At 45.3% G+C, this 20,604-nt stretch overlaps 4 protein-coding genes across 11 annotated transcripts; 3 read left to right on the top strand and 1 right to left on the bottom strand.

Moving 5' to 3' along the window:
• The first annotated feature begins 191 nt into the window (after positions 1–191).
• Positions 192–1,522, top strand: LOC120949965 (glutathione S-transferase theta-1-like). 6 transcript variants are annotated; one of them, XM_040368099.2, is made up of 3 exons: positions 192–418; positions 635–766; positions 853–1,522. In XM_040368099.2, the coding sequence occupies exons 2-3, from the start codon at positions 649–651 to the stop codon at positions 1,440–1,442; spliced, it is 708 nt and encodes a 235-aa protein (XP_040224033.1). In that variant the 5' UTR covers positions 192–418; positions 635–648; the 3' UTR covers positions 1,443–1,522. The 6 variants fall into 6 exon arrangements, with proteins under 6 accessions (XP_040224033.1, XP_040223945.1, XP_040223778.1 ...); XM_040368011.2 differs by having other exon boundaries at positions 193–418; positions 631–766; XM_040367844.2 differs by having other exon boundaries at positions 193–514.
• Positions 1,523–2,304: 782 nt separating this feature from the next.
• Positions 2,305–4,863, bottom strand: LOC120949787 (xaa-Pro aminopeptidase 3). Its single transcript, XM_040367338.2, has 5 exons — positions 4,778–4,863; positions 4,352–4,439; positions 4,033–4,277; positions 2,911–3,967; positions 2,305–2,847 (listed from the first exon to the last, which is right to left on the bottom strand). Exons 2-5 carry the CDS (start codon positions 4,416–4,418, stop codon positions 2,684–2,686), a joined length of 1,533 nt encoding a protein of 510 aa, XP_040223272.2. The 5' UTR covers positions 4,419–4,439; positions 4,778–4,863; the 3' UTR covers positions 2,305–2,683.
• A 1,444-nt stretch (positions 4,864–6,307) lies between these two features.
• LOC120953726 (palmitoyltransferase ZDHHC6) lies at positions 6,308–11,879 on the top strand. Its single transcript, XM_040373970.2, has 5 exons — positions 6,308–6,614; positions 6,696–6,797; positions 6,886–7,664; positions 7,737–7,927; positions 10,579–11,879. Exons 2-5 carry the CDS (start codon positions 6,734–6,736, stop codon positions 10,751–10,753), a joined length of 1,209 nt encoding a protein of 402 aa, XP_040229904.1. The 5' UTR covers positions 6,308–6,614; positions 6,696–6,733; the 3' UTR covers positions 10,754–11,879.
• Positions 11,880–13,847: 1,968 nt separating this feature from the next.
• Positions 13,848–20,108, top strand: LOC120953570 (aminopeptidase N-like). 3 transcript variants are annotated; one of them, XM_040373678.2, is made up of 4 exons: positions 13,848–14,740; positions 16,005–16,204; positions 16,282–18,683; positions 19,533–20,108. In XM_040373678.2, the coding sequence occupies exons 1-4, from the start codon at positions 14,728–14,730 to the stop codon at positions 19,798–19,800; spliced, it is 2,883 nt and encodes a 960-aa protein (XP_040229612.2). In that variant the 5' UTR covers positions 13,848–14,727; the 3' UTR covers positions 19,801–20,108. The 3 variants fall into 3 exon arrangements, with proteins under 3 accessions (XP_040229612.2, XP_040229772.2, XP_040229693.2); XM_040373838.2 differs by having other exon boundaries at positions 13,849–14,640; XM_040373759.2 differs by having other exon boundaries at positions 13,849–14,679.
• The last annotated feature ends 496 nt before the right edge of the window (positions 20,109–20,604 follow it).

Raw genomic sequence — 20,604 nt, 5'->3', positions numbered from 1 at the left:
AGCGTCCGCGAAGGACAGGGCGACCGCGAAGGTATAGCTGTCTCTTTTCTTGCGATGGGTTTCTCCGACGCGCGTTGTACTGTTTCCGCACTTTGGAGCCCGCCATCTTTGGCTGGATTTGACAAACCGAGGTGCCGGTGATTGACGCACAATTGTGAGCTATTTTTCTATGCACGCAATGGTTTTTTTTTAAGAAATCATTTTTTTCATAATGCCAATGCTTTATTTTTTTAATGTATGCTGCACTGTTTTTTGCCATCGAACCTTTCCATACGACAATGTTTATCTCTAGCAGCTCAGTTGTCAGCTTTGTCAGCAATAAAAACAAAACCTGTTGCTTATCTTTTTTTTGCGTAACCGCGGTGCAGATTAAAGCAAGCGGCCGTCCCCTGTTGCTTCTTGGAATACATTGCAAGCAGTAGGTAGTGGTGATGATTTGTTGGAGTATTTGGGGGTCCAGCAACTTGAACTTGAAACCCCAACTAGCTCGTTTTGGGGGCAGGGTGCAGAAAAGGCAGGTGCTGCTTAACTTTAAACGTTGCAAACATTTAAAGAAATGCAATTTATTGTGCGCAATTTAGTAAGCGGTTAGTCTATTACATTCAATGATCCCTTTTTCCCGCTTTCCAGCTAGCTTCAATTGCCACCATGTCCCGTAGTGTTAAACTTTATTATGACCTCATGTCGCAACCGTCGAGGGCGCTTTACATATTCTTATCGACCAACAAGATCCCCTTTGACCGGTGCCCGATAGCGCTGCGAAAAAGTGAGTATGCGGGTGATAATCTTTGCGTTATCTTTTTTTTTTTTTTTAATTTTAATGTTCCCGTGTTTGGCTCCTCCCCCGAACAGTGCAGCACAAGACGGACGAATACCGCCGGCAGGTGAATCGGTACGGCAAGGTGCCCTGCATCGTGGACGGCAGCTTCCGGCTAGCCGAGAGCGTCGCCATCTACCGGTACCTGTGCCGAGAGTTTCCGACCGACGGCCACTGGTACCCGAGCGACACGGTGCGCCAGGCACGCGTCGACGAGTACCTTTCCTGGCAGCACCTAAACCTGCGCGCCGACGTGTCGCTGTACTTTTTCCACGTGTGGCTAAACCCGCTGTTGGGCAAGGAGCCGGACGCCGGCAAGACGGAACGGTTGCGCCGGCGGCTGGACGGTGTGCTGAACTTTTTCGACCAGGAGCTGCTGTCGGCCGGTAGCGGGCAGGCGTTTCTGGCGGGCGATCGCATCAGCATTGCCGACCTATCGGCCGCTTGCGAGATTGAGCAGGCGAAAATAGCCGGGTACGATCCGTGTGAGGGCCGGCCGGCACTGGCCAGCTGGCTGACGGCGGTGCGGGAGCGAACCAATCCGTACTACGACGAGGCGCACAAATACGTTTATCGGCTTTCGCCGGACCACATCGTAACGCCGGTCGTTGCGGAAGATGAGTGAATGTTTCGTTCTTTTTGTTGCTACTGTTGCCTAGGTAAAATAAAGATTTTCGATTTCTAAAACCACAAAAATATTAAATATTCAGCGTTTCAAGGTGGTAGAAAACAAACCGCCCTTGAATGTTACAGTAATTTACCCGTTTGATTGCAATCACATTTAGCACATGTACCAGTTATTTTTGAATAAGTTGCATAGAAGTAGAATAAGTAGCGGTGGGAGCTCGGAATCAAACCTACCCAATTTCGATTCCTTGTTCGGAATCAATTCCTGTGGCGATTCCGGAATTGACTCCGAATCCAGAATCGATTCGGAAATCAGAATAGACCTTGGGAATCGCAATTTACTTCGGAAACGTGATCAGAAATGACTCCGGGATTGGAATTATCTTGAGAATGAGAATAAGTTCTTGGATTGAAATAAGAAGTTTCAAAAGGGAAATCAGTCCGGGAATCTCCATGAAAATGGATCGTTAACTAGTGAAATTTTGACATACGTATCATCATTGGACCCAAACGCCTATTCTTATGGAGATGCCGAAACCGACTCCGATTTCGAAGCAGATCCTGATTTTTCGATTCTGGAACCGTTGCCGGAGCATATTTCGATTCCGGAACCAATTTCGGAGTTGACTCTGAATCCAAAATCGATTCCGGAATCGACCTGGGAATCACAATTTGCTCCGGTAATGGAATCAGAATTGATTCTATAGTTGGAAATAGCTCCGGAATGAGAATCAGTTCTTGAATGGAAATATGAAGTTTCAGCAGGAACATCAGTCCGGGAATCTCCATGAATTTGAATTTGATTTTGAAGAACAAATGAATTTTGATTCTTGGCGGTTACCAATCATTGGAACCAAATGTCTATTCCTAACGAGATGCCGAAACCGACTCCGATTTCGAAGCCAAATCTGATTTCGGAGCCAATTCCGATTTCGGAATCGATTTCGGAAATTGATTCCGGAATCGATTCCAGACAACTTCGGAGCTAGCCGGAATCGAATCTGACAAAAACTTTATTTTTCCCATCACTAGTTTTAAAGCGTAAAAAATAGACAAATGTAGATTCTTCACAAATATAAAGCTGATACTTTGAGTATGATCGAGCAAGTAACGAACATAAAAAAAAACTTTACAACAATCGAGGAACATTATTTAATCATTTACAAAGGGTTTGAGTCGGTGTAAACAGTTCTTACGCGAAATTAGAAAAAAACACGTACAAAAACGGGTTTCCCCATTTTAGCGACTAAATAACCCTTCGATCGCCGCTACATCTTTTGCACACTCTTTTGTAAGCACTTCTATTTGCTTATCAGGCTTTATCAGCACATCGTCCTCAATGCGCAAACCCGTGCCACGAAATTCGACCGGAACGTCGAAATTGTGTTTAGAGATGTAAATACCTGCAAGAAGCGTATTGATGAATGGTTAGAAGAGGGCGAAAACGAGTAGCTACAACGATTTACCTGGCTCGACGGTGCACACCATCCCTGGCATTAGGCGAATGTTGCGCGATATCAACGGCGTGTCGTGCACATCCATGCCCAGATAGTGCGACACATGGTGGGGGCAAAACTTGTAGGCCGCCCTGGAGCGCTCCAGGCCCGACAGTGACTCCGGTATGAGCTTGATTTCCTGCAAGTATTTGCCGATCTTCGAGCACATCGTATCGAACAGCTGGTCGAGCGTTTCGCCGCCCGCCTGCTGCAAACAGTCGAGCAGTTCCCGCTGCACCTGCAGCAGCACCTCGTACAGTACTCGCTGCGGATCGCTAAACCTGCCCTCGACGGGCCACGTGCGGGTAATGTCGCTGGTGTACCCGTGATACTCGCAGCCGGCGTCCAGCAGCAGCAGCTCACCGGCCCTGACAATTTGATTGTTGTTGATGTAGTGTATCACCGTCGCGTTGGAGCCGCCCGCGACCACCGGCGGGTAGGCCAGGAAGTTGGCACCAGCGACCCGGGTGTAGTAATCCACGTTGGCGAACACTTGATGCTCACTGATGCCGGGAAAGCTGTGCTGCATCGTCCGGTTGATGGCTTTGGATGCGATTTCACACGTTTTGCCCATCAGCGCACACTCGCTGGCCGACTTCACTAGTCGGAGGCTTTGTATCGCTTCGGTCGGTGGCTTTGGTTGCGTCTGGTTCGTCACGTCTTTTACTATCTTTGAAACGTCCTGTAAATCCGACGCCGCTGCGTCGTACCACAGCACCGCGTTGGGATGGGCGAAACCATGCTTGGTGAGGTATTCCTTTAAGCTATTGACATCCAGCGCCTCCTCCACACCGAACACGTCCACGGCGGCCTGCACGCCCGTCCTGGGGCCGTCCCACATTTCCGCATGCTTGTCTTTGGGGCGCACGAACAGTGTGCTTTTGCAGTTGCTACTCGCGTCAATTTCCAGCACCAGCACACTGTCCGGCTCCTGGCAGCCGCTCAGGTACAGGAAGTCGGTGTTCTGCCGAAAGACGTATGGAATCTTGTGGCTCATGTACTTTTTGTTCGCCGACGGGATGACCACCTACAAAACAAGGGCGATACGTTTATTCTTTGCACATCGTTGCACAGCACAGCCGACGTACTTACGATGTGATTCGTTGCCGTGCCGGTTTGGAGCCCGTGATGATCTCGCAACGCGTGGAGCAGCCGTTTTCGCCTCTCCTGCACCTCTTCAAGCCGTATTCCGGTTAGCACCTCGCCAGACCCTATTAAATGTGGATGCGTCTGGTGCACCGGCTGCCCGAACGTTGCATTCTGGAAGGCGGCCTGTCTGCCCGGCTTGCCGGCTGCGAGAATTACATTGGTCTTGTGGTAATCGGCGCACCATCGAGCTGTTTAGGGGGGTTGAAAATAACGTTAGCGTGCGGCCAGCCTTGCGTCGGAGCGACGGTTATAATTTATTTACCTTTTTTTACCAACAAACTAGAACGCCGGGCTGGATTTAAAAGGAAAGATTTGGTGAAAACAAACATCGCGAACTGTAGGGGCCGTTCCTAGAATGACAGGGTATTGTTATGTCTACACCGGCGTGACAAAGTCGCAAGTCCCCAACGAACAAGATACGCTTTCAATCTGATCGGCTAATTGACAGCTGCACGTACGAGAGATCGTGCCTCGTGATTGAAACGCAATTTGTTTAAAAAATCATATTATTTTGTTAATTTATACTCTTCTGATAGTAGAATCGGTTTAGATGAGCGTATTGCTTTGACCTGACATTAATGAGTAAATTAAATGAATTATTTTGTTAGGGGCAATTAAATTTACAATTTAAGGCCGAAAATACATAAACTGGAATTTTTCTAGCGCGTATTTATGGCTGCTATCAAACTTATGAACAACTTATCAACTGCAACTTTTCCAAACTGTCACATCCATATCCAAGATCCACAACTCCACTGAACGACCACTAAACGCCATCTAAGGCTGGAAATAGACTTTTCATCGCGGTACCGTGAAAATCGCGTATGACTTGAGTGTCAATTAGAGTAGAACGTCGATTATCCATTTGCAGCGATAGCCAAGTAGGCAACCAGTTTGTTGTGCAGCTTTGTAGTGTCTAGTGGTATTTTAGAAATAAATTTTTGTTCATGAACGATTGTTAAACCTATAGTTTTTGAGTAAAATAATATTCTACTAACGATTAATCGATTGATTCAAGGTGAATTAATCATAAAATTAGTGGATTTTATAATTTTATACGAATTTGACATTTCTTGGACCATTATCCGTGCAAATCGATTAACCGGCAACCGTCCGGTCCCGAGCTACCCGGATTATCGACGTTCTACTGTATGTTATAAAATCTGACAGATAGGCGAGATAATCGCGGTTCGTGTATGGAACCAGCCGAGGTCTGGTGACGATTGAATGTGCCAAGAAGAAATAATTTTTATCAATTTGCGAATCAAATTATTTATTTCACATAGTTTATGCAAAATTAAATACAAAACTCATTTCTCGACACGAGTTTTCACACAAATCCGCCAGAAAAAGTATAAATAATCGGTTCGCGCTACCGCGAAAATCTCAGCAATACCGAAGTTGGGTATCTCTGCAAAACAGCAGGCGCGATTGGAGGCGCGGAAGATTTGACAGCTCTACTGTTATACAACTGTTATAAACAAGGCGCGAATTTCGCGGTACCGCGACGATCTCGGTTCGTCTATTTCCAGCCTAAAAGGTTCAAGCTCTCATCCTTAACGGAATATAAAAAGACTTCGTTTAGCAGACGACAAACGATTCATGCATTCTAAAAATTGCAAAAAAAGCTCGTGGTGCCATCTTTTGATGGACTAGCCACACAGCGGAGCTTTCTTCGGTTTGAGAGCTTTCTCATTCCCATTTCTTCATTTGGTATGACATCGGTACGATTTTTCGTTAGGGCGGTGGCAACGCTTTTTCGCATGCGATTTTATCGGACGGCCTGTCAAATTTTTATATGGGATTTGACAGATAACGCCGGACGACGAAATCGCACGTCCGACGTTATCTGTCAAATCCCATATAAATCTCGTCCGATAAAATCGCATCCGATCAGCGTTGCCACCGCCCTAAATACAAACAAAACACATCTCGTGGAAATCTGTTCAAATTAAAACTTCCACTACATTTTTTTAATTCCAGCATGCCTGCAAAAGGCCAACATTGCCTCGTAGTGTTTCCATGCGAGGATTTTAATTATTTCCATCTGCAAATGCACCGACGATGGAATGCTACAAAAATACGTGTGAACTCACGCGGTGGCAACAACGTCATACAGTCGGATTTTGATGTTTGGGAATGCTGTTAAACACAAACATGCGTGCATGTACAAATTAACGTCAGCTGGAGCGACAAAGACAGCTAAAAAAGCTAGAAAGAGACCCCTGTGCGTCATTTCGATGCGGTGCATGATATCTTTTTGATATGGTAAGCGATGATTAACGTTTGGTGCAAGCAGAAGAGAAAAAACAGCGCACTTCAAAGCAACAGAGACCAGACACCTTTGGTTTTGTGGCAGTGTGGTAATTATGGTATTTAGCAACGGTGACTGAAATTGTTGAAAATTAGTGCCTACGAAAGCGGGCAAAATGTAAAAACTGTGTGCCGTTCAAACGTCGGGAAAATACACAAACACTCAACACTAGGAGCGTTGCTGAAAGGTCCATACATCAGTTTTCGCACAGGTAGTGTGGGAGAAATTGCTTGCTCTACATGCGTACGGAAAAAGTAGCCTAATCTATAACCTCTATTTATGCAATATACAGATACAGGCAGCTAGGCGCAGCACAGTGCCCGCGCAACAATGTTCCTCGGGTGGTACAATTCCATCCGGCGTTTCCTCCACTGGGGACCATTAACTGCAATCGGTAAGACTGCGGCAAAACAGTGTTTCCACTTCAACGCGACGTTGCTCTACTGGCGCATTAACGCAATGCTGATGGTTATCCGTTGCAGGAATTATACAATCGATTACAGTGATGACCATTTACATGAACAGCATGTGGTGGCCCTCGCACACTTCCCTGTGGGCGCTCATCAACCAGACAGTATTTGTGCTGCTGTCCCTCGGCACCGGGTTTTACTTCGTGATGGCCTCGCTAACCGGGCCGGGCTATTTGCGGCTCAAATGGCGACCGGCCCATCACTCAGCGGACGAGCAGTTGCAGTTTTGCATCGTGTGCGGAGGGTACAAGGCGCCGCGTTCGCACCACTGCCGGAAGTGTGATCGGTGCGTGATCAAGATGGATCACCACTGCCCGTGGATCAACAACTGCGTCGGTTGGGCCAACCATGGCTACTTTACCGCCTTTCTAGCGTTCGCCGTGCTCGGCTGCATCCACGGTACGGTGATATTGGGCTCCTCGCTGTACGTGGGCCTGTATCGCGACTGGTACGTATATTACGGCCAGCTCTCGAAAGTGAACGTGAAGCTAACGGTTTCGAGTCTGGTGCTGTGCGTGTTCAACATCGGGCTGGCCATCGGGGTCGTACTCACGGTGGGCGCCTTGTTAGTGTACCAGGTGCGATCCATCCTGAACAACCGGACCGCCATCGAGGATTGGATTGTGGAGAAGGCGCGGTTTAGAGCGGAACGCAACGAGCAGACCTTCGTGTATCCTTACGATCTGGGCCGATGGAGCAACGTGAAGCAGGTCATCAACTTTACCTGCCGGCCAGTCGGTAACGGGTACGAATGGCCCGTCGTCGAAGGATGCGACCAGTACACGCTAACGGTACGTTGCCGAGCGACAATGTTGGTCACCCGCGCGCTTTAATTTGCACCATCCATTACTCTCATTCTGCAGCGTGAACAATTAGCACAAAAAGAGGAAAAACGGGCACGAACACGGACGTACACCATTGTTCGACCGGCGACGGGAAGCTGGTTTCCACTGTTTTCGCAAGGACCGTCGGTGTGCCTTTCGCCTCCGCTTACCGATGAGCCACGAATTAAGCTTGAGGTTGATGACATCGTTCGTGTTACCAGATGGAGAAAGTAAGTATTGGAGATGAATCAAAATAGTAAAAAAATATTCAAGCTTATTGCACTCTCAAACTTCATGCGAGTTGTGAAATTTTACCAGATTGCTCTTTGAAAGTTTTATTTTATCTTTAACGAGATGCTGGGATTTTTGGAGCGACAGATATTTGGAGGAGTCAACTTATTCCCAAGCACACACAAAGGTTTCTGCATTGCCATGTACGTTCTAGTATGCGTAACTGGCAATACAAAACCAAAACGGCCAAAGATACAACCTTGTCCATTTCCTGATTCTGTTTCCCATAATGCCCATTTGTGAGTAATTCTTGACCCTGTTTCGGTCCTATTTCCCATCTGAATATGCAGTCCATGCGGGGTTTGGAACCATGGCAGGCATGTTGATCGGCCCGTTTCCACTACACATGCTTATATTCAAACTTCCATGGAGAATAACACATAATATCGCCATATCGCGTTAATCCACACTGAGTGACTAAACTACTACTTCACAATGTATAGGTGGCTTTAGACCTTGCGTGAAAGTGAACGTGAAATTTTGTTTTGTTTTGCTATATTTCATTGAATATTTATCAGAATATGGCTTATCGCACACCAAAAGAAAGAATATTCAATTTCCCAACTATCTAGACTATAAAACAAAAACTTTATAAATTAAATTTATTTCCTTGTGATACCCCGCTGACCATTATTTTTTTTTTCGCCGTGAACAAAGCAGGGAATCTTTAAGCAATTAGGCCTTCTCGGACCGTTCCTCCTGAATAAAGAAGCAAGGAATCTCAAGGAAATGCATTTAATTTTTTTTATATATTTTGTAGTATAAATAGTTGGGGAATTGTATGAATTGTATGAATGAATCTTTGAAATGATTCAATGAATCTGAATTTCTGTTGGAAAGATTCATGAATCTCATTAGATTCATATATCTCGAAAGATTTACAAATCTCAAGGGACTCATAAATCTCCAAAGAATCATAGATCTTGAGCTTCTTATTATTATTTTGTTTGGTGTAACAATCTACATGGTCATGTCAGCCTACACAGGCTTTCGAAACATCTTGCCATGTACAACACAGCCGGGCATGTTGTTAAGTCGTGCGAGTTCTTACGAGATTCATGAATCATTCGAGTAAGAGAATTGATGATTTTATAGAGAATCATGTATTTTTAGAGATTCACAAATCTTTGGAGAATCGATTCGAGATTCGAATGAATCTGAACGAAGGATTCATAAAAGCCAACACTGGTCTATTATCCACAGTTTATTATCCACAACTGAACCCTGCTAGCCGGGCTCGTGGTACAGTCGTCAACTCGTACGACTTAACAACATGCCTGTCATGGGTTCAAGCCCCAAATAGCCCGTGCCGCCATACGTAGGACTGACTATCCTGCTATGGGGGAAATAAATTAGTTACTGAAAGCCAAGTCCCACACGTGGTTGCAGGCAGGCCTTGACCGACAACGGTTGTTGAGCCACAAGAAGAAGACGAAGAAGAACCCTGCTGAAGCTGGCTGCTTTTTTGTAACCGTCGTATATAGTCCACTTTGTTTTTCCAAACACCCCCTCTTAGAGCTATCGCAAATCTGTGTTACGTAAAGCCTGCTGAAAAAAAACCTTTCGTAAACTCATCAGCAATTTGGGTTTCGCTTGGAATATATGTATTTGTAGCCACTTGTAGAATGACGACACTCCATGTCGCTACCCCAATCTGCATCTGTAAATCCTATAATTGGCTCCTCTTAATTATGCCAATATGCTAGGAAATAATCCTTTGTACCTTGCAAATACCTTAGTACACGGTGTAGATGTGTCCAGTGGCCATCTGTTGCATCACTCTGGTTTCTAGCGGTCCTATCGACGGTTTGCAATCTTCCATACCAAAAGTCCTTGACGTACTTTAATTGATTAATTTTTAACGTACCTTGTTGTTATGTCGTAATCAATTTTCATTAGAATGAAGTTGGTTATTTCTTGCATATCTTCCATTTCGAATTCGAATTTTCCAGTTGATTTTTTTCCCAAAGAGTTTGATGCCAAAACTATATCATCGACGTATAGGATTAGATACATCTCAGCTTTCGTAGTTTTCCGAGTATACAAACAACTGCCAAACAACTGCTGACCGTGCAAATTCCAGTGTGAACATATAATTGTGGAACATTTCATTGCAGTCTGTTATCAGACATATCAGAACACAAGTTTTCATTGTTGTAAACCCAAAAACTTATTTTCGAAATTACCAAAATATTGTTCTAGATTTATTTTCCGGCGGAGGGTTTGATGTCGAAAACGACTAGCTAGAATCGATTCCTGCATCGACGGAACACGTAGTTATTCCTGGTATTTGACACCAGGAATGACGGTTGAATGATCGAAAAATAAAAATTTGTTTAGTAATAATCAACTTGAACACTCGATTGCAAGAAAGGCATAAGCTTGAATACGTTTTGCTACAAACCAGTAACATTAGATTAGCCACCGTTTCAATTAATATATTTGACGAAGTACAATCTGTTCTCTGAAAGCATTTAAACTTCATTCCTTAAACGCACTTTGACTGTTGAAAGAGACTGGTTTAGAAGAAGAAAATATGAATCAAAATGCCATCTAACATCTATATTAACATAATTTTCCACCGTTTCAGGCACTGGTTGTTTGGCGAAAAACTACAGGAACCAACGAAAAAAACTATTCCGAAGCGGGTTCGCGGTTGGTTTCCTCGGAAATGTGCCGTGGAGTATATCGAGCTTGATGATGACGATGCTGTGGTGAGCGGCGTACCACCAATATACGAACTTGCGAATAAAAAAGACGTTTAAAAACACGCTTGAAATACAAACCATTGGAAGAAGAAACAAGTAAGAGAACATGCCGTCCGTTCCCGAGATATGCGGTGAATGTGTTCCGAAGACATCCGCGTATGGCAAATATCATGGTTTTCTGCAAAAAATACAATTGAAGAGTGGGTAGTTTTGATTCATGACATGTTCATGTAACTTCACTTGTTTCAATATGTTTGTACAAGCAGAGAGTATAATTTTTGGAGCAAACTGATTACTGATTTGACACATGGCCAAAAAACTTAATTCAGAGCATCCGCTTATTTCCAAATCCGCGCATATCGAGAACCGCATTACTCGGGAACAGACTGTATAGTTGCCCTCACAGAGTGCGCACCGTACATTAAGCAACAGACTTGAAAGATAAATATTGTTCTGATGGAAGAAAAGAACAAAAAAAAAACAAATAGGATGCCGTCAACTACATCAAAGAGATACTGTGGTTTGATTTGTTTAATATTTACTGCACACAGGCATAAGTATGTCTGCTGCAAACGGTTCCTTTATTTTCTTTTTTTTTTTGCATTGTTTTCGAACTAGGTTTTAGAAATACATATTTTCTGCTTCAAACGTCGTATTGTATAGTGTTTTCAGAATATGATCGAATTCACGTTGTCGCTTTGCTCATGATTCGGTGAGAGAAACGCTGCATGTCGGCTACACCAAAAATACATATATTTCCCAAATACTTTCCAAGCTTTCATTATCTTCGGTAAGGTTATATCAAATGTAATTCTTCTAAAGCAGTGGTCGGCAAAGTCCGACCCGCAGCAACATTCAATCCGGCCCGCGAAAGGATATGAGCGATTTTGAAAGATGGACAGAAACTATTCAAATTACTGAAGATCCTTAAGTATAACATTTTATACTGTAATGTTTCAACTTTAATTAAAGTACATACTATGATATGATGGACCGTTAAGTATGTTCGAACTCTAGGTCAATATCCCCGTAACATTTGCATAAAAAATGGCGTTTGCAGGAAAAAAATGTCGGCTGGATGTAGAAAACAAACTAGTTGAGATAACTTCTTTACATTTACATTTCTTTCGCAATTGAAATGTGTTTATTTAAGCTTACTTGTACAAATAAATCTAAGACTTTACGAGTTGCCTTTCGTCAGTTATCCGGAACTTTCGCCATGGTGGACGAAGACGTGCGTGTAGGCACTAAGTTCTAGCTTCGATTTTCGTCCAGAAAAATGGATGGGACACATGGAACATATCGAAATATTGCCGAAATTCACCTGAAATAATCACATTGAGTTTTGGCATCATTGTTTGCCGCTGCGAGGCCAGCGGAGGCGATTTCTAATTCCTGATCTGTTGATTCATGTTTCCCAAGTACTATTTCACTTTTTGACGGGTTGCATCAATCTCCCTGCCCCGTCTAACGCAGTAATGTAGCCACTTGTCCCTCTGTCTTCATTTTCAGCTTTTTTTGGCCTCAACAATGAACCTGGGCTTTCTTTCGATGCTTTGATTGTTGCCTAACAGTGCCAAGATGTTGGCTACCAAAAAGGCGGGCTTATACGACGTACACAAACTTCCAAACGGAGTAGATTTTAGACGCTATGGGATGTTGTTTTTGAACGACGTTGGTTTACTTTTTTGGCCATCATGGTTAGAGTTCGAGCGATAGAGATGTCAAATTTTGTTCACTGATTCATGAGATACTACTGTTCAAAGTGCTATTAACGTTTTGTTAGTGCAGCTGAAGAAAACCCCATGATAAACCTATTAACTTGTTCATTTTTGTAATGGAACCGTTATGTAATTTTAACATGTTTTTAACACGTCAATAAGACTTTCGGAATGAAGGAAGTCGGATACGAAATTTTATATAGATAAGATACACTATAGTCTTGTTGCAATACATTTATTTATTTACAAGTTTTGCATGAGGCTTTACGAGAGCATTTGACTTTCGCATACGCAATACATGCAATACAAAGTTTTAAATATAGCAAAATAGGTCTATAAATTTTTCTCGCGACAATATATTTTCTGCTATTGGTGTTTCTTAATTTCACACAAATTAGATGGTTTCACTTTTGTCTATTTTATGGATATTTTCAATCGTATTTGAAAGCAAAAACGAACATTAAAAAAACCCTGTTGTTTTAACGAGAATGACGATTCCACTTTGTTGCTGTTTACGAGTACAGCGATTGTCAAAGTGCTTTTTCATAAGGTATCAGTTATCACTTTATCTGACATGGCATTACTTGTCCATAAAGCATTTGGATAATTGCTGAATGCATGTTTGCTTCGATAATTTGTCAGCCGTTGAGGCTTTTGCATCATCCCCAGAATATCGTCAATATTTTTTGCGGCGTGAGAGGAAGGGGAAATGAAAAAACCTGCACCTGGCCCGCGGCACTCGATCATTTACTAAATTTGGCCCTTGGCCTAAAAAGTTTGCCGACCGCTGTTCTAAAGCATAAAGCCGCCCTGTTGCATAATTTATTTTGTATTTGTAGATGATGTACCTAACGATTGTTTTGTGATGATGTAAGGTGGCAAGCTTTCTAGTCAAGTTTATTTTACTCTACGAATATTTTACTTTCAGTTTAAGTTTCCTAAGGACACTCTTTTGAATTTTTAACTTTTTATACTTTTTTCTCCTCCTTTCTTTCTTATTTTTGAATTTCTTATTCTTTTTGTCCTGCTCCTAATCTAATAGTGTAAAGTAGATAAGTTAGTTTAATTTTAGTTTAAGTTAAGTTAGCGTAACAAAAGGCCCTAGGCCTAGCACCGTTTTTTCTGAAATCCTGGCAAAACCCTCCACAGCGGTGAAAAGCGAGCGTTACGCAAAATCTCGCAAAACAAATGTACACATGAACTTAAAAGAAAACTACCAATAATCATATATGCTGATTCTGATTCTGATTCAGTTTAAGTTTGCGTTTGCAGGATTTGTTGAGAGTTTCCAAGACATATTCATTACCAATAAACGCAGTTTCGGTTTGGTTGGTTCTTAAGAAATTGAATGTTTTTAAAGAGTTAGGTAATTATTTCACTTTTACAAAACAAAAAAAAAACAAAAAAAAAAAAAACAAATTAAAAACTGCTCTTCAACTGGTAGCTACAATCGAATGATTATTTGTTACATTTTGCCCAGTGCTATTAACTGTATCACTGTTTATACTGTACTTTAAATCAAGCTAACTACATAATCGATTCGCTGTAAGACGACTGTGCGATCGTGCAGTTGCGCTTAAAAAATTGCTACAGAAAATTACGTATAATACGAAGATAAGGCGATGGGGCTGGGGTACGTGCACGGGCATTTATAATTTTAATTCTTAAGGTTAGTGATTGAAATTCAGATGCTATCACCTCGTACGCACACTGCTGAAAGACGAATAAACCGGTTTGATATTGCGGTTTAAGGTCAGTCCTCCGTCTTCCACTGTAAAAAAAAGTGGCAAATTATGGTAGGCCGTGTGTTTTTTATATTTCTATTTACCCTGTTCACTAGGAATAGGATTAAGGCAAAATGTACGTTGCGTTCTTTATAAAATACTTCCCATGTTTTCATATGTTGGTACAAGTGGAGGCTTTAATTGAAAGACCATACAAACGTGTGTGTGAGTGTGTTTTGTGTAGGCATGTCGATTAGGGTTGGCGTTCGATTGGCGTGAAAGTGCCACGAGATGCGTTGGATCAATCAGAAGAGTTAACCTTTTCTCTCTGCTACTGCCGCTGCCGCTGTTTGTATATGTGTGTGCTTTTCTGCGTGTGGTTGTTCCACAGTACTGTAAACGCCTTCAGCATATTACATGAAGCACAACACACCGATGATTCGCATATAAATTCCAAGTTCGTCGGCTGTCCGCGGGAGAAGAACCCGTCAAGATCTCGGTGAGTGCGGTCGTGTGCTGTGCTGCTACTGTGTTTGCGGTGGGCTATTATTAGTGTTTGCTCCAAAGTGTTCAATTCCCTCGAGACATGCTGTGTGGTGGTTTGTTGTTGTGTTAATGTTTGATAACCTAAAGCGATTTTTATTTAAATTGAACTGCTATCAAAAATTACCAGAATTATCTGCCCATACACCACCACGATCAGCTTTTACCTATTGACAGTTAAATACAGTGTGCAAATACTTGCAAATACGCTCAATGCTCAAATCAATGAAATTAAACCCTTCAAATCGCTTTCAAAATGTTAGCTCAGCTTAATAAGTATGATGCTAATTTTCTGTATTTTTACTTAAAAGGTTGTTTTGGACATTTCTTAAAGTGCCGTTGCATAACCGTAACGTTAAAAAAAGTGTAAATAATTGAACCGTTGCTACACCAACAAGAGTTACCTAATAGTGATGGGAAAAAATGATGTTTTTGTCGGAATCGATTCGATCGGCTAGCACCAAAGTTTTCTGGAATCGATTACGGATAATAGGTCCGGAATCAGCTTCCGGAATTGATTCTGGAATCGACTCCGGAGTCGGAAATGACTTCGGAATCGGAATCGATTCCGGAATCGAAATCGGCTCTGGCATCGAAATTGTCTCCAGAATCAGAATCGACTTCAAAATCGGAGTTGGTTTCGGCATCTCCATAAGAATAAGCGTTTGGGTTCAATAATGCTTTTGATGTCCGCAAAGAATCCAAATTTACTTGTAAACGATAAATTCTCATGGAGATTCCCGGACTGATTTCGCTTCTGAAACTTCTGATTTCAGTTCAAGAACTGATCCTCGTTCCGGAGCTAATTCAATTTCTGGAGTCAATCCTGATGAGCAAAAAGCGATTCCCAGGTCGTTTCCGAAGTCGGTTCTGATTCCGGAATCGATTCTGGATTCGGAGTCAACTCGAGAATTGGCTCCGGAATTGGTTTCCGGAATTGGCTCAGAAATTGGCTCCAGAATCGGATCCGGAATAGGAATCGGAAACAGAATCGGTTTCGATAGCCGCAAAGAATCAATATTTACTTATAACGATCTATTCTGATTCCAACTGATTCTCATTCCGGAGCTAATTGCATTTCTGGAGTCAATCCTGATTCCATTACCGGGGAAAATTGCGAATCCCAGGTCGTTTCCGATTCCGGAACTGATTCTGATTCTGAAGCCGACTCTGAAATCGATTCCAGCATCGGATTCGACTTCGGAATGGATTCCGAACATGGAGGTCCAATTCCGAGCTCACACCGCTAGTTGCTATTCGAGTTTTACTGTTCTGTTACTTTGTTTGATTTTTACGGTTGTTTAATTCCCGATTGCTTAGGTATGGCGATGGGTCGAAGCTCGATGCTGCTCGCAGTAATTGCTGCAACCATTATAGGAGTGACCGTGGGTGACACGGGAGTGCCGTACAGCGGTTACCGATTGCCCAAATCGATCACTCCCGAGCATTACAATCTGCGCGTCTACACACATCTTGGCGATGAGCGAGGTTTCATATTTTACGGCCAAGTGGCGATGCGGGTAAGCAACCAAAGGAAGCGGACAACAAAAAAGTCTTGGACCTAATAACACGTGTTTGTGTGCGATGGATTTTACAGCTCATTTGCCACGAGGATACGGAGAATATAGTGCTGCACTCGAAAAACCTAACGCTTCCCGAGCAGGGCATCTCGTTGCGCGAACTGGGCTCGGCCGGCCAGCAGAACGGCTCCGCCATAGCGATCAAAAGCGTGCAGTACGCCAAGGAGCATGACTTTGTGATACTGAACGTGGCCACCGTGCTGCGCAAGGGGAACCGCTACGAGCTGGTCGTACCGTTCGAGAGCGCCCTCGGCACCGGCCTGCTCGGCTACTACCGCAGCAGCTACGTCGACAAGGCGAGCAAGCAGAAGATCTGGCTGGCGGTGACACAGTTCGAGCCGACGTACGCCCGCCAAGCGTTCCCGTGCTTCGACGAGCCGGAAATGAAGGCCACCTTCGACATCGCGCTAGCGCACGACGAGCGGTACGTCGCGCTCAGCAACATGCCGGTGAACAGCAGCGCCCCGGTGGACGGTATGCCGGGCTGGGTGATGGACGTGTTCGGCACCACCGTGCCGATGTCGACCTACCTCGTCGCGTACACGGTGAACGATTTCGAGTACCGGGAAGCGATGGCGGCGGAGGAGGGCGACGTGCTGTTTAAAATCTGGGCCCGGCGCGACGCGATCGAGCAGGTGGACTATGCGCGCGAGATCGGCCCGAAAGTAACGCGCTTCTACGAGGACTACTTTCAGCAGAAGTTCCCGCTGCCCAAGATCGACATGATCGCGATACCGGACTTTGCGTCCGGTGCGATGGAAAACTGGGGCCTCATCACGTACCGCGAAACGGCCCTGCTCTACCATCCGAACGTGTCGACGGCGAGCAACAAGCACCGCGTTGCGTCGGTCATTGCGCACGAGCTGGCGCACCAGTGGTTCGGCAATCTCGTCACCATGCGCTGGTGGACCGACCTGTGGCTGAACGAAGGCTTCGCGACGTACGTCGCCAGCCTCGGCGTCGACTATCTGCACCCCGAGTGGCACTCGCTCGAGGAGGAGTCGGTCTCGAACACGCTGGACATTTTCAAGTTCGATGCGCTGCAGTCCAGCCACCCGATCTCGGTGGAGATCGGCCACCCGAACCAGATATCGCAAATCTTCGACGCGATCTCGTACGAGAAGGGCTCGATCGTGATACGCATGATGCACCTGTTCCTGGACGAGGAAACGTTCCGCGACGGCGTCGGCCGGTACCTGCGCCGGCACGCGTACGGCAACGCGGAGCAGGACAACCTGTGGGCGGCCCTGACCGAGGAGGCGCACGCGAACGGCGTACTGCCCGACCACATCGACGTGAAGAAGGTGATGGACTCGTGGACGCTGCAGACGGGCTACCCGATCATCACCGTGACGCGCAACTACGACGCCAACACGGCGGAGGTAACGCAAATGCGCTTCATCTCCTCCGACGTGCGGCCGGACAGCAACGTGACCGACTACTGCTGGTGGATACCGTTGACCTACACTACCGCGAAGCAGATCGACTTTAACGACACGCTGCCGAAAGCGTGGATGGCGTGCAGCGGCGAGCCGAAGGGCTCGCACCAGCAGGAAGCGAAGCTGCTGGAGGATCTGCCCGATGGCGACCAGTGGGTCATCTTCAACGTTGAGCTGGCCGGGCTGTACAAGGTGCGGTACGACAGGCGCAACTATCAGCTGATCATTGCGCAGCTGAACGGGCCCCGGTTCGGCGAGATCGGGCTGCTGAACCGCGCGCAGCTGATCGATGACGCGATGGATCTGGCCTGGACGGGGCAGCAGAATTACGGCATCGCGTTCGCGATGCTGAACTACCTGCGGCAGGAGACGCAATACATCCCGTGGAAGTCTGCACTGACCAACCTGAACAACATCAACCGCATCCTGAAGCGCACGCCACTGTACGGCGTGTTCCGGAGCTACGTGCAGTACATCCTCGAGCCGATCTACGAGCAGCTGGACATCTTCAATGGCAGCCGGGCGACGACCGAACGGCTGGACGGGATCAAGCAGATCACGCTGATTGCTTCCTGGGCCTGCCGGTTCGAGGTCGGCGACTGCGTCAACCGGTCGGTCGAGCTGTTCGCCCGCTGGATGAACGAGAGCAGCCCGGACACGGACAACCCGGTGCCGGTCAATCTCCGCCCGGTGGTGTACTGCAACGCGATCCGCCGGGGCGACGAGGCGCAGTGGCACTTCCTCTGGCTGCGCTACCTGCAGAGCAACGTCGGGGCGGAAAAGATCATGATCATCGGTTCGCTGGCGTGCACGCGCGAGGTGCGGCTCGTCGAGCGCTTCCTGCAGTGGTCGCTTAACAGCACGTCGGGCGTGCGCAAGCAGGACGCCACGATTCTGTTCAGCGGCGTGTCGCGCAACGATGCCGGGTTCGCTGCCGCCAAAAAGTTCTTCCTCGAGCGGGCCGACGACATATACAACTAGTAAGTAACGGACAGCTACCGATGCCGCCGGCGCTAAACGCGTGCGTGAAGCCTCCAGCATTCGAATTACCTACCCGAGTCCGATTCCGTGTTCGGAACCAATTCTGGAGCCGACTCCGATGCTGGAATCGATTCCGATTCCGGAGCCGAATCTGGAGTCGATTCTGCAGCCGATTCCGGAGTTGATTCGATTTCGCGATCGGAGTCGGCTCAGGAATCAGAATTGACTCCAGAACCTATTCTTAACACCTATTCTTAAGGAGATGCCGAAACCAACTCCGAGTACGAGCTAATTCTGATTTCGGAGCCAATTCCGATTCTGGAGCCGATTTCGATTCCAAACCCGATTCTGAATTTCGGAGCCAACACGGGAACCAGATCCGGAGCCGATTCTGGAGTTAACTGCGAATCCGAAATCGAAATCGAAATCGGAATCAGAAACCGAAATCGACCTGGGAATCCCAATTTGCCCCGGTAACGGAATCAGAATTGACTCCAGAAATGGAATTAGCTCGGGAATATTAAGATGTTTCAGAAGCGAAATCAGTCCGGGAATCTCCATGAGAATGTAAATTTGGATTTTATACAGCTTTCAATATGTAGCATCATTCAACCAAAACGCCTATTCTTAAGGAGATTCTGATTCTGAAGCAGATTTCGACTCCGGAACCGATTTCGATTCCGGAGCCGATTCCGATTCCGGATCTAATTTTGATTCCGGAACCAATTCCGGATCCGATTCCATCATCGATTCTGGAAACTAATTCCGAACCTACAGTCCCAAAAATCTTCATTTTCCCCATCACTAGATCAAATACTAACCACACCGTTCCTTTTACTCCGTTACAGCCTGAGCCCGGACACGTCGCGACTGTCGCGCTACATCAAACCGCTCGCGGAGCAAATGTTTTCCAGCGAGGAGCTGCAGGAGCTGACCGATCTGATCGAACAGAAGGCACCGATCTTCGAAAAGGCCAACCAGGGCGTCAAACAGGCACTGGAAACGGCCCAAACGAACAACCGGTGGTCGAAAGTGAACATTGACAAGATGGAACGCCTATTGCCAATGCTTACTACCCGGTCCGTTTCAGTGTTAAGTTTAATCGACGATCTGTAGCAAAGGGGCCCGCGCGGGTGGACGGTGCGCCGATACATTTCCGTAGGCGCCCTTCCCCAGAAGTGTAGTACTTAAAGCATACCCCGTTTACCTTCAGCCCCATCAGCAGTACAATTACACAGTCCTGCCGCAAGAATTTCTCTACATTGAAGAGGGAGTTAAAATATTAAAAAATAACACACGCACATGCTCGGTAGATAGTTAAGTTACTTTAAATATTTTCCTGACTATACCGTCCAGCCTAGGGAGTAGCTGTAGCACGGTCCTCAATTTTTTATAGAAATAAAACTAAAACATTCACAAACACACACACACACACACACACCTGTTGTAGCTGATTGTGACGAAAGACGAAAGCAGTAGTGTTGGGTTTCTTGAATCTTTCGTTCAGGTTCATACATATGAATCTTCAGTGATGAGTGATTCGAATCTCGAGTCGAATATTCAGATTCATGAAATATAAAGATTCATGAATTCTTGGGGATTCACGAATCTTCAAATATTCTTTAAACAATCATGAATCCCCAAGGATTCATGAATTCTTGGGGATTCACGAATCTTCAAATATTCTTTAAACAATCATGAATCCCCAAGGATTCATGAATCTTGAAAGAATCAAGAATCTTCTAAGAATCATGAATCTCCAAGGATTCATGAATCTCTTAATATTCGTGATTCTATAAGATTCATAAATCCATTTAAGTTCATATATCTCCTGAGATTTATGGATCTTTAGAGTTATATGATTTCCAAAATATTGAATTGGCCCGATCCCACCTAAAACTTGTCCGAGTAAATCTTTCG

This window comes from Anopheles coluzzii, chromosome X (assembly GCF_943734685.1).
Source record: "Anopheles coluzzii chromosome X, AcolN3, whole genome shotgun sequence".
Taxonomy (NCBI): domain Eukaryota; kingdom Metazoa; phylum Arthropoda; class Insecta; order Diptera; family Culicidae; genus Anopheles; species Anopheles coluzzii.
The sequence above is the reverse complement of the archived record's forward strand: the minus strand, read 5'-3'. Positions and strand labels throughout refer to the sequence as shown.

Bases quoted from the DNA above. Each gene is read 5' to 3' on its own strand.
- LOC120949965 (XM_040367765.2), top strand. From the start codon at position 432: ATGATTTGTTGGAGTATTTGGGGGTCCAGCAACTTGAACTTGAAACCC. The intron at 519-630 runs GTGCTGCTTAAC...CCCGCTTTCCAG, and splicing joins GCAGGGTGCAGAAAAGGCAG to CTAGCTTCAATTGCCACCAT. The intron at 767-852 runs GTGAGTATGCGG...TCCCCCGAACAG, and splicing joins CCCGATAGCGCTGCGAAAAA to TGCAGCACAAGACGGACGAA.
- LOC120953570 (XM_040373678.2), top strand. The intron at 16,205-16,281 runs GTAAGCAACCAA...TGGATTTTACAG, and splicing joins ACGGCCAAGTGGCGATGCGG to CTCATTTGCCACGAGGATAC. The intron at 18,684-19,532 runs GTAAGTAACGGA...ACTCCGTTACAG, and splicing joins GCCGACGACATATACAACTA to CCTGAGCCCGGACACGTCGC.
- LOC120953726 (XM_040373970.2), top strand. From the start codon at position 6,734: ATGTTCCTCGGGTGGTACAATTCCATCCGGCGTTTCCTCCACTGGGGA. The intron at 6,798-6,885 runs GTAAGACTGCGG...TATCCGTTGCAG, and splicing joins GGGACCATTAACTGCAATCG to GAATTATACAATCGATTACA. The intron at 7,665-7,736 runs GTACGTTGCCGA...CTCATTCTGCAG, and splicing joins GCGACCAGTACACGCTAACG to CGTGAACAATTAGCACAAAA.
- LOC120949787 (XM_040367338.2), bottom strand. From the start codon at position 4,418: ATGTTTGTTTTCACCAAATCTTTCCTTTTAAATCCAGCCCGGCGTTCT. The intron at 3,968-4,032 runs GTAAGTACGTCG...CTTGTTTTGTAG, and splicing joins GCACGGCAACGAATCACATC to GTGGTCATCCCGTCGGCGAA. The intron at 2,848-2,910 runs GTAAATCGTTGT...CGCTTCTTGCAG, and splicing joins GGTGTGCACCGTCGAGCCAG to GTATTTACATCTCTAAACAC.